The sequence below is a fragment of the Capra hircus genome, chromosome 25, assembly GCF_001704415.2.
Source record: "Capra hircus breed San Clemente chromosome 25, ASM170441v1, whole genome shotgun sequence".
Lineage (NCBI taxonomy): Eukaryota > Metazoa > Chordata > Mammalia > Artiodactyla > Bovidae > Capra > Capra hircus.
The window spans coordinates 17270837-17292040 of record NC_030832.1 but is presented as its reverse complement, the minus strand read 5'-3'; the positions used below and the strand labels follow the sequence as shown (position 1 = coordinate 17292040).

General features: G+C 41.2%; 1 protein-coding gene across 1 annotated transcript in view; it reads right to left on the bottom strand.

Annotated features, from left to right (window-relative positions):
- IQCK (IQ motif containing K) overlaps nt 1-21204 on the bottom strand; it is a 151755-nt gene that overhangs the window by 22718 nt on the left and 107833 nt on the right. Inside the window, exon 8 of the mRNA XM_005697542.3 lies at nt 14682-14793. Coding sequence (XP_005697599.3) covers nt 14682-14793 — 112 coding nt within the window. The remainder of the gene's footprint in view (nt 1-14681; nt 14794-21204) is intronic.

Sequence of the window (21204 nt, the reverse complement as noted above, 5' to 3'; positions counted from 1 at the left end):
CTGGGATTCTCCAGGCAAGAACACTGGAGTGGGTTGCCATTTCCTTCTCCAATTAACTAGTGACTAAATATAATTAAATACATCACATAGTCAAAGACAATTTGTAAAGGAAATACAGTGATTACAATATAACCGATCCTCTATGGTGCAGCCCCCAGAACATACACCGGACTCAGGGCACCCCACCATCCTGGAGCTAGCTGTGTCCTCTATCCTTCATCACTATCAGAGTTGAAGGGCAATCACTTTATTTCTCCAAAGTGGCAAAGAAGAAATGGCACCAACACTAAATTCTTCATCTACGTCCATGCGTGTTTTAATACAAGTCTGGAAGTGGCCAGTTCCTTTTGAATCACCCTGTAGATAACATGTTAGATGGAGATGAGCAGGGCAGAGGGATGGGGGTGGTCAGGGAGTTTGCACTGAGAAGGTAATAATTAAGCAGAGTCTGACGGAGGTGAGGGAGAGAGCCATGAGGGAGTCTGGGGTCTGCACCTTACACTTTTTTCCTCCTAATTTTTTCACTGTGATAAAATACACATAAGATAAAATTTACCATCCTAACCATCTTAAATGTTCAATGCAGACATGAAGGCCACCCCATAAAAAGCAATGAAGGACTGATACATGCTTGAATGTAGAGGAACCTTGAGAACTTGAAAACTTTCTAAGTACAAGAAGCCAGACACAAAAGACCATTATTATGTGATTCCCTTTATGTGAAATGTCCAGAATAGTGTACCATTTGGAGGTATTAAGTACACTCATACCATCGCCACGATCCATCTCTAGAACTCCTCATCTTGCAAAACAGAAACTCAGCACTTATTAAACAAGAACATCCCTTTCTCCCCTCCACCCAGCTTGTGGAAACCACCATCGTACTTTTTGTCTCTATGGATACTGCTGTTCTAAGTATCTGATTTAAGTGGGAACATTCAGTATTTCTCTCTTTGTGACTGGCTTATTTCGCTTAGCGAAATGTCTTCGAGGCTCATCCACGTTATCGCATGTGTCGGAAAGTCCTTCTTAATGCTGAACAATATTCCACTGTATGGACACACCATATATTTCCCATCCATTGATGGACACTTGGGTTACTTCTACCTTTTGGCTATTGTGACTAATGCTGCCATTAACATGTATGTACAAACATCTCATTGAGTCCCTGCTTTCTTTCTTGTATATGCCCCAAAGTGGAATTGCTAGCTCATGGGTAATTCCTTTTTAAAAAAATTTAAGGAACCACTTTATCTATATCATTTTACATTCCTACTAATAATGCAAAATGGTCCATTTTTTCCACATTCTCATCAATACTTGTTATTTTCTATTTTTTGATAGTATCCATCTTAATGGGTGTAAGGTAGTCTGTGCCTTCATTTTTATTTATATGACAGCTTTATGAAAATATAACTCACATGCCATATAATTCACTCATTTAAGGTACACAATTCAATGATTGTTAGTATATTCACAGACAGGTGCAACCATAACCATCACTACAATCAACTTCACAACATCTTCATATTCCCCTAAAGAATCCTCTTACCTTTCAGCTATCACCCCCATTCCCTCAGCCTCCCAGGCCCAGGCAAGCACTAATCAGCTTTCTATCTCTACAGATTTTCCTATTCTGGACATTTCACATAAAGGGAATCACATAATAACGGTCTTCTGTGTCTGGCTTCTTGTACTTAGCAAGTTTTCAAGTTCTCAAGGTTCCTCTACATTCAAGCATGTATCAGTCCTTCATTGCTTTTTATGGGGTGGCCTTCAGGTCTGCATTGAACATCTGTTGCACTTTCGAGAGCATGAATTCCAGACCTCTCCCTCAGCCTACTTGCTCAGGGACTGACAGAAAGAAAGGGTATGAGGCCGGCAAGGCAGTATGATGTTGAGGAAGTCTAAATGTCCTCAGTTCTGCTCCTTAGCAGCTGTCGACCAAAAGCAAGTGACTTAACATCTGAGAAAAGAGATGGGGTGACAATAGGTTATTCTCATTACATTTGTTATGAAGATTAAAAATAATATATTTAAGGCATGTGGTAGGCACTCATAAGGACCATGGATCTTTGCAGACACCAAGGCGTGGCAGCTAAGGCTAAAGACAACACTATCCTGTAGGCTGGACACCACAGCAGGAGCAGTTTCCCATGGCCCTCCCTCTGTGAGCTCGATTTTCACTCAGGAAGTCACCCCTGGGTGTGATAGAAATCCCTCAGTCTAGGAGACATCTTCCTACTCTTCAAGTATATGACCAAACAGAAGGCACCTTTAAACATCCCTACTCTTTCCCCTCAAATTCTCTTAAACTGCCAAACACCCAAAATACCCTTTGCCCTTCTTCCCTCCCCAGCGACTCTCTGGCCCTATCTAACCTCATTCTTCACAGCAAAACCCAGAATGTCCCTCATATATTGTTCTGGCTTCACTCTTAAGACCAAACTCCCCAAACCAACAACCACCACCAAGACAACAGCAATAGTTTTCCAGGCTTTGGATTTGGTCAACAATAGGTCTCTTAGCCCTGGAGGCAGGAGATTCTATAGCAGACACCTATCGGATTTCCTGTTTTATAGAGATTTCCTTGCTCACTCGTTCCACTTTTCAAAGGGGAAAGCAAAGTCCAGCTAGTTGGTAAACTGAAGGAACTCAGATCCCCTGAATTTTAATCCAAATGAAATTGCATTAGTGAGAAGAGCCCCGCAAAGGAAGATTTTGAATCCAAAGCTATTACTGGGATCCTCCAGCTAATCCATAGTATTATGATTGTGCTGATGTGGTTACAACACATTCTCTTCTAAGAATACACCCATGTAATCGCTTTCTCTGGCCTCTGGCCTGACACATCCTGGTAAGTTTCCCCCAGGGTGTTCTAACCTGCAGCCAGGATTGAGAACCACTGCTGCAAGTAAATCACCTGGAATACATTTTGTTTCTCTTTCTTGACAGTTCAAAAAATATGACAGAAACCAGCCACCAGTTATTGATCATTCCCTTTGTACCAGGATCTATTTAATAGCATACATGATATTAAATATTATTTAATTCTCACAAGAGCTCTGTCTGATGGGCCCTAACTGTCCCCACATAACAGAGGAGGAAACTGGGCTTCAAGAGAATGAGCACCTTGCCCTGCCCATGCTAATGTTAGAGGCAGGATTCATTCAGACCCCAGAGCAAGTATTCTTAATAATAACGTATATTAGCCATATGTTGAACATTTATATTACTAATAATAGTAATCATTTATTGATCACTTTTTTTGTTTTTTTTGAGCTAGGCACTATTCCAGTTCATTTAATCCTTATAAAAACCCTACGGAGTGGTTACTAACATTAGTGTTTCTATTTTATTGCCATGCAGATTGAGTCACTGAGAGGTTATGCAACCAGCACAAGGTTATACAGCTGATAAATGGGAAACTTTATCCAGTCTGGTTCCTTGAGCCTTCCAGGTGTTTGTGGATACATCTAGATCCTACAAGAGCATTCTGCGTCTATATAACTGCAAAGAATGCTGAAAAGCCAGATGATAGAATGAAGCTACTGGTTGGAAGCATCCATTTACTGGGGACTAAAACTTTAGGAGCTGATCATTTAATAAAGGAATTCATCTTTTATTTTACTTTACATTTCAGTAGAATAGTAGGGGAACATTAGCATTTTAAGCAAAGGCTTGTCCCAGTTGTGCAGACTTGCAAATTTTAAATGAAAAGATATGTATGAAAGTTGATGTCATCCTAATATCCTCACCCACTGGTGAGTCTTAAAAATAGAACTGATGAAAGTAATCTCAAGGCATGAAGTCACTAGACTTCTTTTAATCAAATTTTTATTTCTTCTGCTGGTTAAAATAGAAAAGGAACTAAGGTTTGAGGAGATATGAGAGAAAAAATTAAAACGAAAACGACACCTTAGATTTCCCAATAGTGTATTTCTTCTCAAAGACCCATGGTGATATCAAAGCAATGACCTCATTTAGAATTATTCCTGAGGCATAATCATTCTCATTTTACAAGTAGGGAAAATGAAACACAAAGATTACATCACCCATCAAAAGTTCCAAAGTGACTTGGTTATGCATTAAGCATAAATTGTTGTAGTGTTTTTGGATGACAGTATGGTGATCACTGTCTAAACTTGATATATTTATATCCTTTGACTCAGCAACTCCATTTCTAGGAATTTATCCTATAGAAATACTTTTATAAGTAAGCAAGAATATATCTACGAAACGCCTTTCAATACATTGGTCATGCTGTGCTGCATTGCGCTTAGTCACTCAACATATCTGACTCTTTCTGACCCCAAGCACTGTAGCCCACCAGACTCCTATGTCCATGGGGATTCTTCAGGAAGAATACTGCAGTGGGTTGCCATGCCGTCCTCCAGGGGATCTTCCCAACCCAGGGATCAAACCCAGGTCTCCCGCAATGCAGGTATATTCTTTACCATCTGAGCCAACAGGAAAGCCCAAGAATACTGGAGTGGGTAGCCTATCCCTTCTCCAGGGGATCTTCCAGACCCAGGAATCAAACCGAGCTCTCCTGCATTGAGGCTGGATTCTTTACCAGCTGAAGCTACCAGGGAAGCCCCTACATTGTTCATAATACAAGCCAAATATCTGTTCATTGAGAATTGTTTTTTTAAAAAATATCATACAGATTTATCAATGGGCTTCCCAGGTGGCTCAGTGGTAAAGAATTTGCCTGTCAATGCAAGGAGATCAGGAGATACAGGTTTGATACCTGGGTTGGGAAGATCCCCTGGAGGAGGGCATGGTACCCCACTCCAGTATTTTTGCCTGGAGAATCCCACGGACAGAGAATCCTGGCAGACTACAGTTCATAAAGTCACAAAGAGTCAGACACGAATAAGCAACAGAGCACGCGGCACAGATTTATCATTTTTACGGAACCACAAAAAATCATGAGAGGTCTCTGTATATGTGTCACGAAAAGATGTCAATGATATGTTGTCAAGTGAAGAAAAAAGCAAGTTACAAGATACTGTATATAACATAGCTCATGTTTATAAACATAAATATGTGTATATATATTTACATATTAATAAGTGAAGAAACTCTATGAACTGACACACTCAACAGTGGTTGTCTCTGGAAAATAAGTCGCTGAAAATTTGCCCCTTTCTGTTATATGATAGATCATGTTTGTCAGTCACAAAAGGTCACACCTAATGCCAGAACCCACCTCCTGAGCCTCAGGCCAGAGTGTTCTCTGCACCTGGGCCGCTCTTCTGTGGTCAAGGCCTTCTCTGTTCATCTGCAGACGAGAAGGGCGTATGGAAGGAGGGAAACAAAGCATCCTCATCCTCATCTTCTCACCCCTGGCTTCCTGCTCTAATGGAAATGTTTCCTAGAAACATAGGTATAGATCCTGCATCCTTCAGACTGAGGACTAGGCCTTCCCTACCCTCAGATCTCCCCTATTCCAGCGGCCTGCCATCACTTCAGCTAGTGTCAAGTGGAAGGTACAGCCACATGCTGCCCACTGTCCAGCCTGGGGGTCCTGGTACCCTGCTGGGAAGATTTGCAGGGGGCCGATCAGCCCTACTGGACACACAGCTTAAGGTATTAATAACTGGACACCATGGCAAGAGATGACCAGAGATTCCCTGGCATCAGGTCGATCTGGTTTAAATCCCTGGTCTCTAGCCTTCCTGGCTGTGTGACCTGGGTGAGTCATGTAACCTCCAGCCCTGGTTTCCTCGCCTGTGCGATGGAGATCATATCCTTCCTCTGGGAGAGAAGTATGAGGGCTACATGGGAGCACGGGTGCTTAGTTCAGGCCCTGGCAACAGTTATGGACTCATAACTGTTCCTGAGCTCCAGACAGCCTTCTCTGCTCTAAGAACAAAGTTCCAGGGTGTGACCAAGACAAGGTGCTCATTTTAAGAATATCCTAAAACCCCAATCCTAATAGCTAAGATTTGTCATTACAATCTAAACTTAAATACTAGAAAAGAAATGTATCTGGTTTCTACCCTATCCGGCACTCAGGCTTTTATCTTTTTCCTCCAGAAGCCATGCCCTACTAAGAAACTCATTATATTTAGGGAAAGGATAATGTTCACCTCATTATAATATCTTCTTTATGAGAGAAAAATTAGCTCCAGAAATAAGCGTGCTTCCAAGAAACTTTTTAAATTTGAGGACAACGAACAATGTAATGATCCTATTTCATTCATTGCTGTGGCTTCTAGGAAGCTCGGATATTTCTATTTATTGTAGGAACATTTTTGAGGTTATTATTCACATTGCATAATGTATAGGGAAGGACCCAGTATTTCTTGAACCACTGGCTCACTTTTTTTTTCCTGTGGATACTGTGAATTATGTAACAGACCTTATTTCCCTCTTTACTTTGTCCCTAAGAAATCTCTAGCAAATACAGACCTTGGAGTAAGTATTTTGCTTATTATATTTAATGGCTTTATTTTTTCTCTACTTTTAATTTTTCCTTAATCCAATCACACATTTACCTAAAAATGTTAGATTATGTGTTTCTGTAAGTGACTATAAACTACTCTTGGACTGACATAGGGAATAAAAAGGTGAGCAAACCAAAGTAAAGAATCTGTTTCCTTTGACAGGTCAGCTTCCCCCACCCTTTCTTTTAAAATATCAAGAAGTGATATTTAAAATAGCAAAAATTCCAAAAAGAAAGTTATAGGTAAATGACTATTTTTTTAAACTGGGATATGGTCACTTTCCAGTGTTGCTAGTTTCTGCTCTACAGCAAAGTGAATCAGCTATATGTATACATATATCCTCTTTTTTGGATTCCCTTTCCATCTGGGTCACCACAGAGCACTGGGGAGAGCTTCCTCTGCTACACAGCAGGTTCTAATTAGTTCTCTGTTTTATCCATAGTAGTGTGTACACATCGATCCCAATCTCCCAACTCATCCCACTCTTGAAGATTAAAATACTGTCAGTCTTACAATGATTGAAATAAAACCACATAAAATCCCCCAGAAATTATCAAGAAGTGATAAAAGTCATTCAAAGAATATTTACATAAATATGCAGAATACACACACACATATGAAAATTATTATCAGATGCTGTATATATACGTAATCTGATGTATACATAAAAAAATGGAATCTGATGTTATGGAACAGTTTCTATGGTTTCTTTCTCCTTACTCATACCAGATTTCCAAATAAAATATGAATATTCAGTTACAAAGCACATTTGAAAACAATTACCAATTATATGAAGCTAAAAATATGCTATTAATCAAGAAGAGCTTTTTTACCACATCTCAAAAATGACTTTGGCATCTTCTTTTGGATTATATTGGCTATAATTCTTATCATAAATGCTTTAAAAATAATTCCTGCAACTGTCCTGATGGATAGATACTTAAGGATAACCTCATACCACTTCTGTCCTAGAAGAAAATCCTCCAGGACGGCCTCTGACTCAGTGTAACATAAGACAGGCTATAAATGACCACGGTTCTACCCTGACAGCTGACGCTCCTCTCCTTCAGACCTCCTGTCTGCACCAAGGTTGCTCCAAGGAATGAACTTGGCAAAACTCATTCATACTATAAATACCAGAGCACAATACGGATGAAATGGCATCCACTAAAAAAAAAATCCTATGCCTGTATGATGGATTTGTACATAGATGAGTCTGTAGTGCTTTTTTTTTTTCACATGAAGGTGAAACCCATTTTCATTTGCAATCACTCCACTTTTTTTTCTTTACCACAAATCTAAAGAACTACATGTGTTTAACATTCATTTTTAAATTGCTTCATCAGAGCTCTTTGGAGGTCTAATTGCAGTGTCACCTTGGCTGGAGGGAGTTGATTTTTGAAATCTCCACACTACCCAGATTCATAAGGTTTTCAATAGGAATAACTCTGTTGTACATGAACTTAACTAAGTACATCATCTCCGTGACACGTGAAGGAGACAAAAAGTTTTACTTCACTTTATGGGAAGCAGGTAGTACCCTGGTCCTGGCAATTCAGCCCCTACGCAAGCGCTTCAGTCAAACAGCAAGAAACCATAGGTCGTAAGAAATCAGACAAGCCGTGTATCATATTCAGGAGGATTTCTGAGAGCTTTGGGTCTGATGGTAGAATCCAAGAGAGTGTCTTGTCTCTCTGCATCGCTCCTTTGGGATGTGTCGGAACACAGGACAAAGAAAGGAGTCCCAGCCCTAGGGCCTCCCCGGCTGTGTGACCTTGGCAAGCCCTCAACCTTCCACGCCCTCTACTTATTCATCTATAAAATGAAAACCAGAGCTCGATCCACCAAATATGTACAGACTGTCTGCTCTGTGCCAGGCTCTGTGCTAAATGATGAATAAGACACTCAGTCCCTGCACGGAACCCCTTCGAGCTCAGAGTCTAGTAGAGGAAATCAATGCAAAAGTGCTTGAAGCACAGACATATTTTAAAATGACAGTAACCAACATGTATGGGAACTATGTGCCAGGACTTATTCCAAAGACCATCTCTTGCGATCCTTTAACAACTGTATGAGACAGGACTATTAACAGTTCCAATCTTGCACATGGGAATACTGAGATTGAATGAAGTTAACTAGATCAGGGTCACACAGATAAAAGCAAAGAGTCCAAGGGCAAGTCTTGCCAACTCCAAAACTCCACTGTGCTGTACTGACTTTCTTCTGAACTGACCACAGATCTGGGGACCGTGTTTAGAACGGTTTTCTTTCCCAAGGGCCATTTCTACAGTTTCATTGCAAATGAGAAGTTTACCCACAAGTTCACAATGGGGGCATTTACGGAAAACCTCATCTTGTTTGGAAAGCACTGCTCCTTTTGGAACTCTCAGCAGGTGGAAAGGCGGCAAGGGACGCGGGCAGCAGGTGGCCGAGATGGGACCAGTCATTCTGCCCTCTGCTGCTGGCTGAATCACTGCATTAAGTCCAGCCTGCACTCGCTGCCACATAGCAAGCCAAACTAATCAGTGAGCCAGTGGCAAATCAACTAAAAAAAAAAAAGTAAAAACAGAAATAAATAGGCACACTGCTGCATGTTCCTTGAGCTTTAACTGATTACAGTTCTGACTGTCTTCTAGTTTTGAAATGAAAGGAACCAGTAGTTGTACAGAGATGAGCCTGTCAAACAGTTACAGCTCAAGCTACTTCTTAAAAAGGGACACTAAGAACACCAATGTGATGAGCCCCTGCTTTGCACCAGGCTCTGTATGTGGACTCATACAAGGCTCAGAACTCCACTCATCTGTCCATTCATTCATAATCATAATAATCATCCAAAGAACTTCAGATTCACCATTGTTTATACTTGATCATTTTCTCTGTGTATGTATATGTGTGCATGTGTGTTATTACTTTTTTCTGGATCATTGGAGTTTAAGTTGCATAAAACCTTCAGCATGCATCTTAAGAATAGGTTTCTGGGACTTTCCTTGTGGTCCAGTGGTTCAGTTCAGTCGCTCAGTCATGTCCAACTCTTTGCAACCCCACGGACTACAGCATGCCAGGCTTCCCTGTCCTTCATCAACTCCCAGAGCTTGCTCAAATTTATGTCCATTGAGTCAGTGATGCCATCCAATCATCTCATCATCTGTTATCCATTTCTCCTCCCGCCTTCAATCTTTCCCAGCATCAGGGTCTTTTCCAATGAGTCAGTTCTTCCCATCAGGTGGCCAAAATGTTGGAGTTTCAGCTTCAGCATCAGTCCTTCCAATGAATATTCAGGACTGATTTCCTTTAGGATGGGCTGGTTGGATCTCCTTGCAGTCCAAGGGACTCTTAAGAGTCTTCTCCAACACCACAGTTTAAAAGCATCAATTCTTCGGTGCTCAGCTTTCTTTATAGTCCAACTCTCATATCCATACATAACCACTGGAAAAACCATAGCTTTGACTAGATGGACCTTTGTTGGCAAAGTAATGTCTCCACTTTTTAATATGCTGTCTAGGTTGATCACAGCTTTTCTTTCAACGAGCAAGAGTCATTTAATCTCATGGCTGCAGTCACCATCTGCAGTGATTTTGGAGGCCCCCCCAAAATAAAGTCTCTCACTGTTTCCATTGTTTCCCCATCTACTTGCCATGAAATAGCATGGCAAATAGATGGTCCAGTGGTTAAGTGGTTAAGATATGGTCCCGTGGTTAAGACTTCATTTTCCAATGCAGGGGGTGTGGGTTTGATCCCTCATTGAGGAGCTAAGATCCCACATCCCTCCAATAAAATCAAAACATAAAACAGAAGCAATACTGTAACAAATTCAATAAAGACTTTTTAAAAAATGATCCACATTAAAAAAAAAAAAAACAAAAGAGGTTTCTGATATTGGCCAAGAACATTGATCAACGTGAGGAAACTTAATAATACTATGTACCATTATCTAACATAAAGCCCATACTCAAAGTTTGCTGTTTCAGTCATGTCTTTTATAGAATTTTCCCCCATCCAAGATCCAATCTAAGATCATGCACAGCATTCAGCTGTCACACCGCTTTGGTCTCCTTTAATCTCTGTTTTTCTTAACATTGGCATTTTTGAGGAGTCCAAATCAGTTATTTTGGAGCATGTCCTCAGTTTGGGTTGATCTGATGTTCCCTCGCAATTAGATAGGTTCCAGTCATGCATTTTTGACAGGGGTTGTGTCTAAGAATGTGTGATGTATGTCTTAGTACATCACATCAGGAGGCATGTGATGTCAGTTTGTCCCAATATTGGCAACATTAATCTTCAGCACTTGGTTAAGGTGGGTCTGTCAGGTTTCTCTAGTGCAAAGTTATTATTTTCTTAGATATTTTTTAAAACTTTTTATTTTGAATTGAGGCATAGCCGATTAACAATGTTGTGATCCTTTCAGGTGAAAAGCAAAGGGACTCAGCCATATACATGTACATGTATCCATTCTCCCCCAAACTCCCCTATCTAGGCTGCCACATAACGTTGAGCAGAGTAGCATGTGCTATACAGGAGGTCTTTGTTGGTTATCCATTTTAAATATAGCAGTGTGTACACGTCGATCCTAAACTCCCTATCCCTTCCCCCTATCCTTCCACTTGGCAACCAAAAGTTTGTTCTTGAAGTCTGTGAGTCTCTTACTGTTTCATAAGTTTATTTGTATCATTTGCTTTCAGATTCTACCTACAAGGGATGTCATATGATATTTCTCTTTCTCTGACTTACTTCACTGAGTATGACAATCTTTAGGTCCATCCACGTTGCTGCAAATGCATTATTTCATTCTTTTTAATGGCTGAGTAATATTCCATTGTATATAGTTACCACCTCTTCCTTATCCATTCCTCTGCCAATGGACATTTAGGCGGCTTCCATGTCTTGACTATTGTAAACAGTGCTGCGGGAAACACTGGGGTGCATGTATCCGTTCAGATCATGTTTTTCTCCAGATATATGCCTAGGAGTGGGATTGCAGGGACACGTGGCAGCTCTCTTTTAGTGTTTTAAGGAACATCCATACTGTTCTCCATAAAAGTTGTACCAGTTTACATTCCCACCAGTAGTGTAGGAGGATCCCTTCTCTTATGGAGAGATATTTTAAGACTATGAATATTGTGTCCTTCAATAAACTTTCACCCAGTGGTTTAGCATCTACTGATGATTCTTGCTTTAATCGATTTATTAATATGGTTACAAAATGGTGACTTTTAAATTCCATTATACCTTCTAAATGTGTTAGTTGTCATTCTAAAGCCTCCTCTTCTCCCACATTTATTTATTCGGTTATTTTTGTATACTTATGGACATCTGGATATTTCTTTTAGTCAATGAGTTCATTACTGTCAGTTAATTTTGATGCTTAAATTAAAAACTCAAAAGACTAGAAAATACCAGAGGGTATTACATATAATACATATGTAATAGGTATGTATGTGAAAGTCACTCAGTCATGTCGAACTCTTGGGGATCCCATGGACTATTCAGTCCATGGAATTCTCCAGGCAAGAATACTAGAATGGGTAGCCATTCCCTTCTCCAGGGGATCTTTTCAACCTAGGGATTGAACCCAGGTCTCCCACATTGCAGGCAGATTCTTTACCAGCTGAGCCACCTCGGAAGCCCAAGAATACTGGAGTGAGTAGTCTATCCATCTCCAGGGGATCTTCCCGACCAAAAACCGAACAGGGGTCTCCTGCATTGCAGGCGGATTCTTTACCAGCTGAGCTACCAGGGAAGCCCATCTAATAAGGTCATTTTTCATAAAACTTTTGTTTTAGCTATGTATATATGAAACCATCAGTATATTCATATGTCATAGATTGTGAATAAAACTATTTCTTCCTGGTTCACAATCCCAAAATGTTGAGACTTGCTGGCCTAGAGGAAAATGCTGTATTTTCCTATCCTCCCTTAGACAGGAGTGGGTGCTTCCCCCATCCAAGCCCAAGGCAGGGGAGGGAAGATCCAAGAAAACAACTCAGAAAGATTAGGGGCCCCTCATTATCTGATTGGTCATCTCCTTTAAGGGTAGATTTCCACACACTTCAATCTACTGCGCCTGCGAGAGCAAGTTAAGTGTGAACCGGGGAGACACACGAGGTGGAGAAAAGGGGGCAGTGGAGGAGGAGTCTGCGTGTCCACTCCTGGTTTCCTCTGTGTCAAGTGAACACTGTTCCATTGGGTTCAAGAGGGCTGGCCACTGGCTAAGGAGACCTCAGGAGCAAAAGGCTGGGAGAGCGGTGGCAGAAGTGGGGTCTGAGTGGAAGGAGAAGAGGGAGCGGCAGAACCAGATCCCCCAAGGGTTCTGCCCTGTGAGCTTTGAGGAAGTGCTCATGTGAAACGTAGGAGTCAGAGAGCCAGCATGGGGATGCCCGCCCACAGGACACAGATGGCCACACAGTCTCAGCCAGAGAAGCAACAGCAGCCAAGAGAGGACCACACAGGAAGTGAGGGGACGATGCCCCCGTTCTCCCTCCCTCCCGCTCCCAATCCCACTGAGTCAGAGCCTTAAATCGGAGCTGAGACTGAGATTTTTAAGTAGGCAGGACTTCATGAAACCAGAACATACTTCAAAGACATGCCATGAAGGAACTGGAAAGAGAGATTTGAGAGAACAGAATTGAAGACAGTCTCTGGGCAAAAAAAGATAACTTTTTTCTAGATTTCGCGATGTTGAGATTGCTCCACATTGTTCCTGGTCCCCTTAGGTAAGGCAAGTGGGGGCGGCCCCGCTGAGGCATTAATGCCCCTAGGCCAAAGGGTGAGAAGGAATGGCCACAGAGCGGCCTGGAGAGGATGATTTGGCAGGAAAGGGATTGAAAGTGCAGTCCCCGAGGTGAGGAAGGTGTTGGCATACAGCAGAACAAGAGAGACTGGAGGCACTGCAGTCCAGTGAAAAGGGACAAGGAACGGGGAGGATGGGGGGTCAGAGCATGGATAGTGAGAGGATAGTGGTCTGTCGAGGGAGGTATGATCATTTTTTCCTGTTGGTTTTCATAATTTAAAAAATTCCAAAAGTGCAAGATTTTCTCTAGTCCTGATTCCTAAAGGAAACTAACACTAATGCATTCTCTAGGCTTTTTAGACATCTCTCTATTTCCAAGCATGTATTTTAGTCAGTGAGTGTTAGTCAGTCACTCGTGTTTGACTCTGCGACCCCATGGACTATAGCCCACCAGGCTCCTCTGTCCATAGGATTCTCCAGGCAAAATACTGGAAGGGATAGCCATTCCCTTCTCCAGGGGATCTTCCCACCCTAGGGATGGAACCCTGGTCTCCTGCTTTGCAAGGGGATTCTTAATGAATCTTAATTTTCTTAATGAAAATGTATTGTCCTGCAGTTATTTTTCACTTGACAATCCATCATGAGTCTCATTCCATGTTGTTGGTTAAATAAATGATGCTAACTCAGTACCACACAGCTATTAAACATCACAATACCACTCTCTAGTGCTGGCCTGAATGATGTTCTGAGTATGTTCAGTGACAGTGTCGATGACATAATAGAATGAACAGATATATGGGTAGTAGAATGTAAAAACCCATATTTAATAATATACAAATGGATATTTATTTGCATCATTTTGTACTGGAAAAAGTATAGCAGGATGTGCACCAAAATTTTAACAGTGGTGACATTTTTGACTTTTCTCCTTTTTTGGTTACTTTTTTCTAATTTTTCTACCACAAATATGTAGTAACAAAGTTTAAAAATAAAAATTTTAAAAAAGGGAAGCAAATAGGACAAAATTGTGACACGTACAAGACAGGTGAAGGGTGCTTGCTCTGTTATTCTTAGCGCTTCACTCTGTACATGTGTTTAATTTCTCAGATAAGGGGCGAGGATGGCATAAAACAGCACTTAAGTTCAGACACACAATCAACAGCTCAGAAGGATAACTACCTGTCACACTGATGGGCACTGTGTTTCCAAAATGATGGGTTATTCTTTTTGTTTGTATCTAAAAAAGACAGAGAGAGCGAGCTGCAAACACGGGATGACACTGACGTGTACCTAAGTGAGGGGAACGGCTGGGACAGTTACATCGCGTCACCGCTGTCATTCGGAAGCCAACTCTTTAACATGCCGCCACCTCCCTAACCCCAGTGGAATTCCGTGCAGAACAAGGACCCTAGGAAACCGCTCGGGGCTTCCTTCTTGAGCCTGGAGTAAGACTCAGGCTTTCCCTAAATGAACCAAGGGTTGTGAATCAAACAACTGACCTTTTTGTTCTTGTTTGGCCCAGAAGATTTTGACTCGCTGGCGAATGTGCTTGTCCTCTCGCAGCTTCTTCTGCCACTGACGCAATTCTTGTATCTCAGGATCGCAGCGAACCTGGAAAATTCCCGCAAAGCTTTTAACTCCCTTTCTACATACTTCTAAACATTAACTTGCTAACCCTGCAAGGAAAATCCTTTATAAGTCACCTGGATTACTTTTGATTCCAAATGAATCATTGTTGTAAATGAATTAAATATACCCCTAAAGCTTATGTAATATTCAAGAGTAAATGAGGCTGGATGAAGGTTTGCTATACTAATGGTGGGCTGAGAACTTTCTAGATCTGTGCTGTTCAACAGAAATATAATGAAACTACATGTGTAATTATAAATTTCCTTGCAGTATCATCTTGTTTTTAAAAAATATTTATTTATTTATTGAAGGATAATTGACATACAATATGTTACCTTCCAGGTGATTTGACATTTAAATACCTTATGAAATGATCACCATAAGTCTAGTAACCATCTGTCACATACAAAATTGTTACAGTATTATTTATGTATTCCTTAGGCTGTAAGTTACATCCTTATAACATTTATTTTATAACTGGAAGTTTTGTACCTCTCAATCACCTTCACCTATTTGCCCATCCCCCCACTCACCTCCCCTCTGGCAGCCACTAGTTTGTTCTCCCTATCTGTGAGTCTGTTTTATTTGTTCATTTGTTTTTTTTAGATTCCACATATAAGTGAAATTTTTACAGTATTTGTCTTTTTTTGACTTATTTCACTTAGCCCAATATCCTTTAGAACTATCCATGTTGTCATAAATGGCAAGATTTCATTCTATTTATGACTCAGTAATACTCTGAAAGGAATGGGAATACCAGACCACCTGACCTGCCTCTTGAGAAATCTATATGCAGGTCAGGAAGCAACAGTTAGAACTGGACATGGAACATCAGACTGGTTCCAAATAGGAAAAGGAATACATCAAGGCTGTATATTGTCACCCTGCTTATTTAAATTAAATGCAGAGTACATCATGAGAAACACTGGGCTGGATGAAGCACAAGCTGGAATCAAGATTGCCAGGAGAAATATCAATAACCTCAGATATGCAGATGACACCACCCTTATGGCAGAAAGCAAAGAACCAAAGAGCTTCTTGATGAAAGAGGAGAGGAGGGAAAGTTTGCTTAAAGGTCAACATTTAGAAAACTAAGATCATGGCATCTGGCCCCATTACTTCATGGCAAATATGGGGAAACAGTGGCAGACTTTATTTTTCTGGGCTCCAAAATCACTGCAGATGGTGACTGCAGCCATGAAATTAAAAGACACTTGCTGTTTGGAAGAAAAGTTGTGACCAACCTAGGCAGGCATATTAAAAAGCCAACAAAGGTCCATCTATTCAAGGCTATGGTTTTTCCAGTAATCATGTTATGGATGTGAGAGTTGGACTATAAAGAAAGCTGAGCACCAAAAAACTGATGCTTTTAAACTGTGGTGTTGGAGAAGACTCTTGAGTCCCTTGGATAGCAAGGAGATCCAACCAGTCTATCCTAAAGGAAATCAGTCCTGAATATTCATTGGAAGGACTGATGTTGAAGCTGAAACTCCAATACTTTGGCCACCTGATTTGAAGAACTGACTCATTGGAAGAGACCCTGATGCTGGGAAAGATTGAAGGCAGCAGGAGAAGGGGATGACAGAGGATGAGATGTTTGGATGGCATCACTGATTCAATGGACATGAGTTTGTGCAAGCTCTGGGAGTTGGTGATAGACAGGGAGGCCTGGCTTGCTGCAGTCCATGGGGTCACAAAGAGTCAGACACGACTGAGCAACTGAACCGAACTGAAATACATGTATGCTGCCGCTGCTAAGTCACTTCAGTCCTGTTCGACTCTGTGCGACCCCATAGGCGGCAGCCCACCAAGCTCCCCTGTCCCTGGGATTCTCCAGGCAAGAACACTGGAGTGGGTTGCCATTTCCTTCTCCAATGCACGAAAGTGAAAAGTGAAAGTGAAGTTGCTCAGTTGTGTACGACTCTTAGCGACCCCATGGACTGCAGCCTACCAGGCTCCTCCGTCCATGGGATTTTCAAGGCAAGAGTACTGGAGTGGGGTGCCATTGCCTTCTCTAGAAATACATGTATATATATAACACATCTTTGTTCATTAATCCATCCATGGACACTTCAGTTGCTTCCATAATCTTAGCTTATTGTAAATAATGCTGCAGTGAACATAGTTCCACAACCAGGGATCAAACGCAGGTCCTTGGCAGTGAACACACAAGTCCTAATCATTGGAGCACCAGGAATTCCTGTATCTTTCTTAATTAGTGTTTGTCTTTTCTTAGGGTAAATACCCAGAAGCGAAATTGCTGGATTACATGACAGTTCTACTCCAATCTCATTTCAGAAAGTGAAAATAAACTGGCAAGATCATTTTTAAGAATACATTTTATTGGACTTCCCTCGTTGTCCAGTGGCTAAAACTCTATGCTCCCAATGCAAGGGGCCTGGGTTTGATTCCTGGTCAGGGAACTAGATCCCACATGGCTCAACTAAATATCCTGCATGCTGCAATGAAGATCAAAGATCCTGAGTGCTGCAACTAAGACCTGGTGCAGCCAAATAAATAAATATATTAAAAAAGAATACAGTTTATCTACCTTGAAAGATCCAAAATAATATCATTTCAACACATAATCAATATAAAATATTTTTTATGAAATATTTTGCTGTTTTCTATACTAAGTATTCAAACTCTGATATGTATTTTACTTATAGAACATTTAAATTTGGACATTTTTAAGTGCTCAATGGCTGCATGTAGCTGGTGGCTATTGTACAGGACAGCAGAGTTCTAGACAAATCATAGTTAATGTATTAACCACAGTTCTATTTGATTGAGTGCGTACTGCATACTGGGCTTTGTACAAGACATTGGGAATAAAGAAACAACTAGTGGTAATTATAATAATAATTATTATTATTAAACCATTAATAAAACTCATATTTATTGAACATTTGTGTCTCAGGCATTGATTAGGTTTTTATACATTTTAGCAATCAAAAGCAGATTATCCCCATCTTACAGATAAGGAAACCAAGTTTAAGTGGCTTGCGTAGTCTCACAGCTAGGAAATGGATTCAAACATAGGCAGGCTGTTCCAGTTTCCCTTGAGAGACACAGGATTCACAGGAGCAAGATCAATAAGGTGTGGTAAGAGTAAGGATATCAGTGAGTACAAGGGACACAGAGGGGAAAGCGAACTCAGCCTGGAGAGGTCGGGAAACCCTTCATGGAGGAGATGGCCTCTGGGCTGAGTGTGGAAGGATGACCTGGAGTTGGCTATGGAGAGGAGGCAAGTGGAGTGTCACGGTGCCCTGGGGAAATTAAAATGCATTAAGCAGTCACTTGCAATTCTCCCCTCTCCCCAGCCCCTGGCATTCACTAATCTGCTGTAGTCTCCATGTGTGGTGCTGTGCTTAGTTGCTCAGTCATGTCCAACTCTTTGTGACCCCATGGACTGCAGCCAGCCAGGCTCCTTTTCCATGGGGATTCTCCAGGCAAGAATACTGGAGTGGGCTACCATTCCCTCCTCCAGGGGATCTTCCCAACCCAGGGGCTGAACCCAGGTCTCCCACATTGCAGGCAGATTCTTTACCAACTGAGCCACAAGGGAAGCCCAAGAATACTGGAATGGGTAGCCTATCCCTTCTCCAGAGGATCTTCCAAACCCAAGGATCAAACCGGGGTCTCCTGCATTGCAGGCAGATTCTTTACCAGCTGAGCTACAGGGGAAGCCCGTAGTCTCCACAGTCTCATCTTAATCTGTAGATTCAGTGTCTATGGATTTCCTATTCTGGCTATTTTATATAAATAAACTCATTAGTAGATAGCATTTTGTGTCTGGATTCTTTCATTTGTTGTTGTTGTTCAGCCACTAAATCCAACTCTTTGCAACCCCATGAGCAGGAGCACACCAGGCTCTCTGTCCTCCACCATCTCCTGGAGTTTGCTCAAATTCATGTCCTTTGAGTTGGTGATGCCAGCTAACCATCTCATCCTCTGCTTGCCCCCTTCAAAGCCTCTAGCGTGGTCAATGAAACAGAAGTAGATGTTTTTCTGGAATTCCCTTGCTTTCTCCATGACCCAGTGAATGCTGGCAATTTGATCTCTGGTTCCTCTGTCTCTTTGAAACCCAGCTTGTACACCTGGAAACTCTTGGTTCATGTACTGTTGAAGCGTAGCTGGAAGGATTTTGAGCATTACCTTGCTCGCATGTGAAATGAGCGCAACTGTGTGGTAGTTTGAGCATTCTTTGGCATTGCTTGTCTTTGGGATTGGAATGAAAACTGACCTTTTCCAGTCCTGGGGCTACTGCTGAGTTTTCCAAATTTGCTGGCATATTAAGCGTAACACTTTAACAGCATCATCTTTCAGGATTTGAAATAGCTCAGCTGAAATTGCATCACCTCCAATAGCTTTGTTCATACTGATGCTTCCTAAGGCCCACTTGACTTCACATTCCAGGATGTCTGGCTCTAGGTGAGTGACCACTGACCACGCCATTGTAGTTATCTGGGTCATAAAGACCATTTTTGTATAGTTCTTCTGCATATTCTTGCCACCTCTTCTTAATCTCTTCTGCTTCTGTTAGGTCCTTATCTTTTCTGTCCTTTATTGTCCCCATCCATGCATGAAATATTCCATTGATATCTCCAATTATCTTGAAGATATCTCTAGTCTTTCCCATTCTATTGTTTTCTTTTACATTTTTGCATTGTTCATTTAAGAAGGCCTTCTTATCCCTCCTTGCTGTTCTCTGGAATTCTGCGTTCAATTGGGTACATCTTTCCCTTTCTCCCTTGCCTTTCGCTTCTCTTCTTTCCTCAGCTATTTGTAAAGCCTTCTCAGACAACCACTTTGCCTTCTTGCATTTCTTTTTCTTTGGGATGGTTTTGGTCACTGCCTCCTGCACAATGTTATGAACCTTTCATTGTTCTTCAGGCTGTCTACCAGCTTTAAGTCCTTGAATTTATTCATCTTCACTGTATAATTATAAAAGATGTGATTTAGGCCATACCTGAATGGCCTAGTGCTTTCCCTACTTTCTTCAGTTTAAACCTGAATTTTGTAATAAGGAGGTTATGATCTGAGCCACAGTCTGCTCCAGATCTTGTGTTTATAGACTGTACAGAGCTTCTCTATCTTTGGCTGCAAAGAACATAATCAATCTGATTTTGGTGTAGACCAATCTGGTGATGTACATGCGTAGACTTATCTCCTGTGCTGTTGGAAGAGGGTGTTTGTTATGACCAGTGTGTTCTTTTGACAAAATTTTGTTAGCCTTTGACCTACTTCATTTTTTACTCCAAGACCAAACTTGCCTGTTATTCCTGGTATCTTTTCATTTCCTACTTTTGCATTCCAATCCCCTAAAATGAAAAGGACACTTCTTTTTTGTTGTTAGTTCTAGAAGGTCTTGTCAGTCTTCATAGAACCATTCAACTTAATTTTCTTTGTCATCAGTGGTTGGGGCATAGACTTAGATTACTGTGATGTCAAATGGTTTGCCTTGGAAATGAACCAAGATCATTCTGTTGTTTTTGAGAGTGTACCAAAATACTGTATTTTGGACTCTTTTGTTGACTTTGGGGGCTACTGCATTTCTTCTAAGGGATTCTTGCCCACAGTAGTAGATATAATGGTTATATGAATTGAATTCATCCATTTTAACTCACTGATTCCTAAGATATCAATGTTCAGTCTCACCATCTCCTGCTTGACCATGTCCAATTTACCTTGATTCATGAACCTAACATTCCATGTTCCTATACAATATTGTTCTTTACAGCATCAGATTTACTTTTGCCAGCAGATGCATACACAGCTGGGCATCATTTTCACTTTGGCCCAGCCATTTATTCCTTTCTGGAGCTATTAGTAATTGCTCTCCACTCTTCCCCAGTAGCATATTGCACACCTTCCAACCTGGGGAGGCTCCTTTTCCAGTGTTATATCTTTTTTGCCTTTTCATACTGTCCATGGGGTTCTCCAGGCAAGAATACTGGAGTGGGTTGCCATTTCCTCCTCCAGGGGACCACATTTTGTCAGAACTCTTTACTATGACCCATTTGTCTTGTGTGGCCCTGCCCAGCTTGGCTCATAGCTTATTTGAGTTACATAAGCCCCTTTGCTTATGACCCCAAGGCTGTGATCCATGAAGGGGATTCTTTCGCTTAGTATTTAATATTTTCAAGGTTCATCCACTTTGTAACATTTTCAGTACTTCTTTCCTGAATAATATTCCATGGCATAGTCATGCCATATTTTGTTTATCCATTCATTAGCTGATGAACATTTGAGTTGTGTCTGCCTTTTGGCTATTCTTATTAGAGCTGCTACAAACATATGTTTATGAGTTTTTGCTTGAGCATCTATTTTCAATTTTTTTTTAGTATATACCTAAGAGTGGAATTGCTGGGTCATATGGTAAGTTTATGA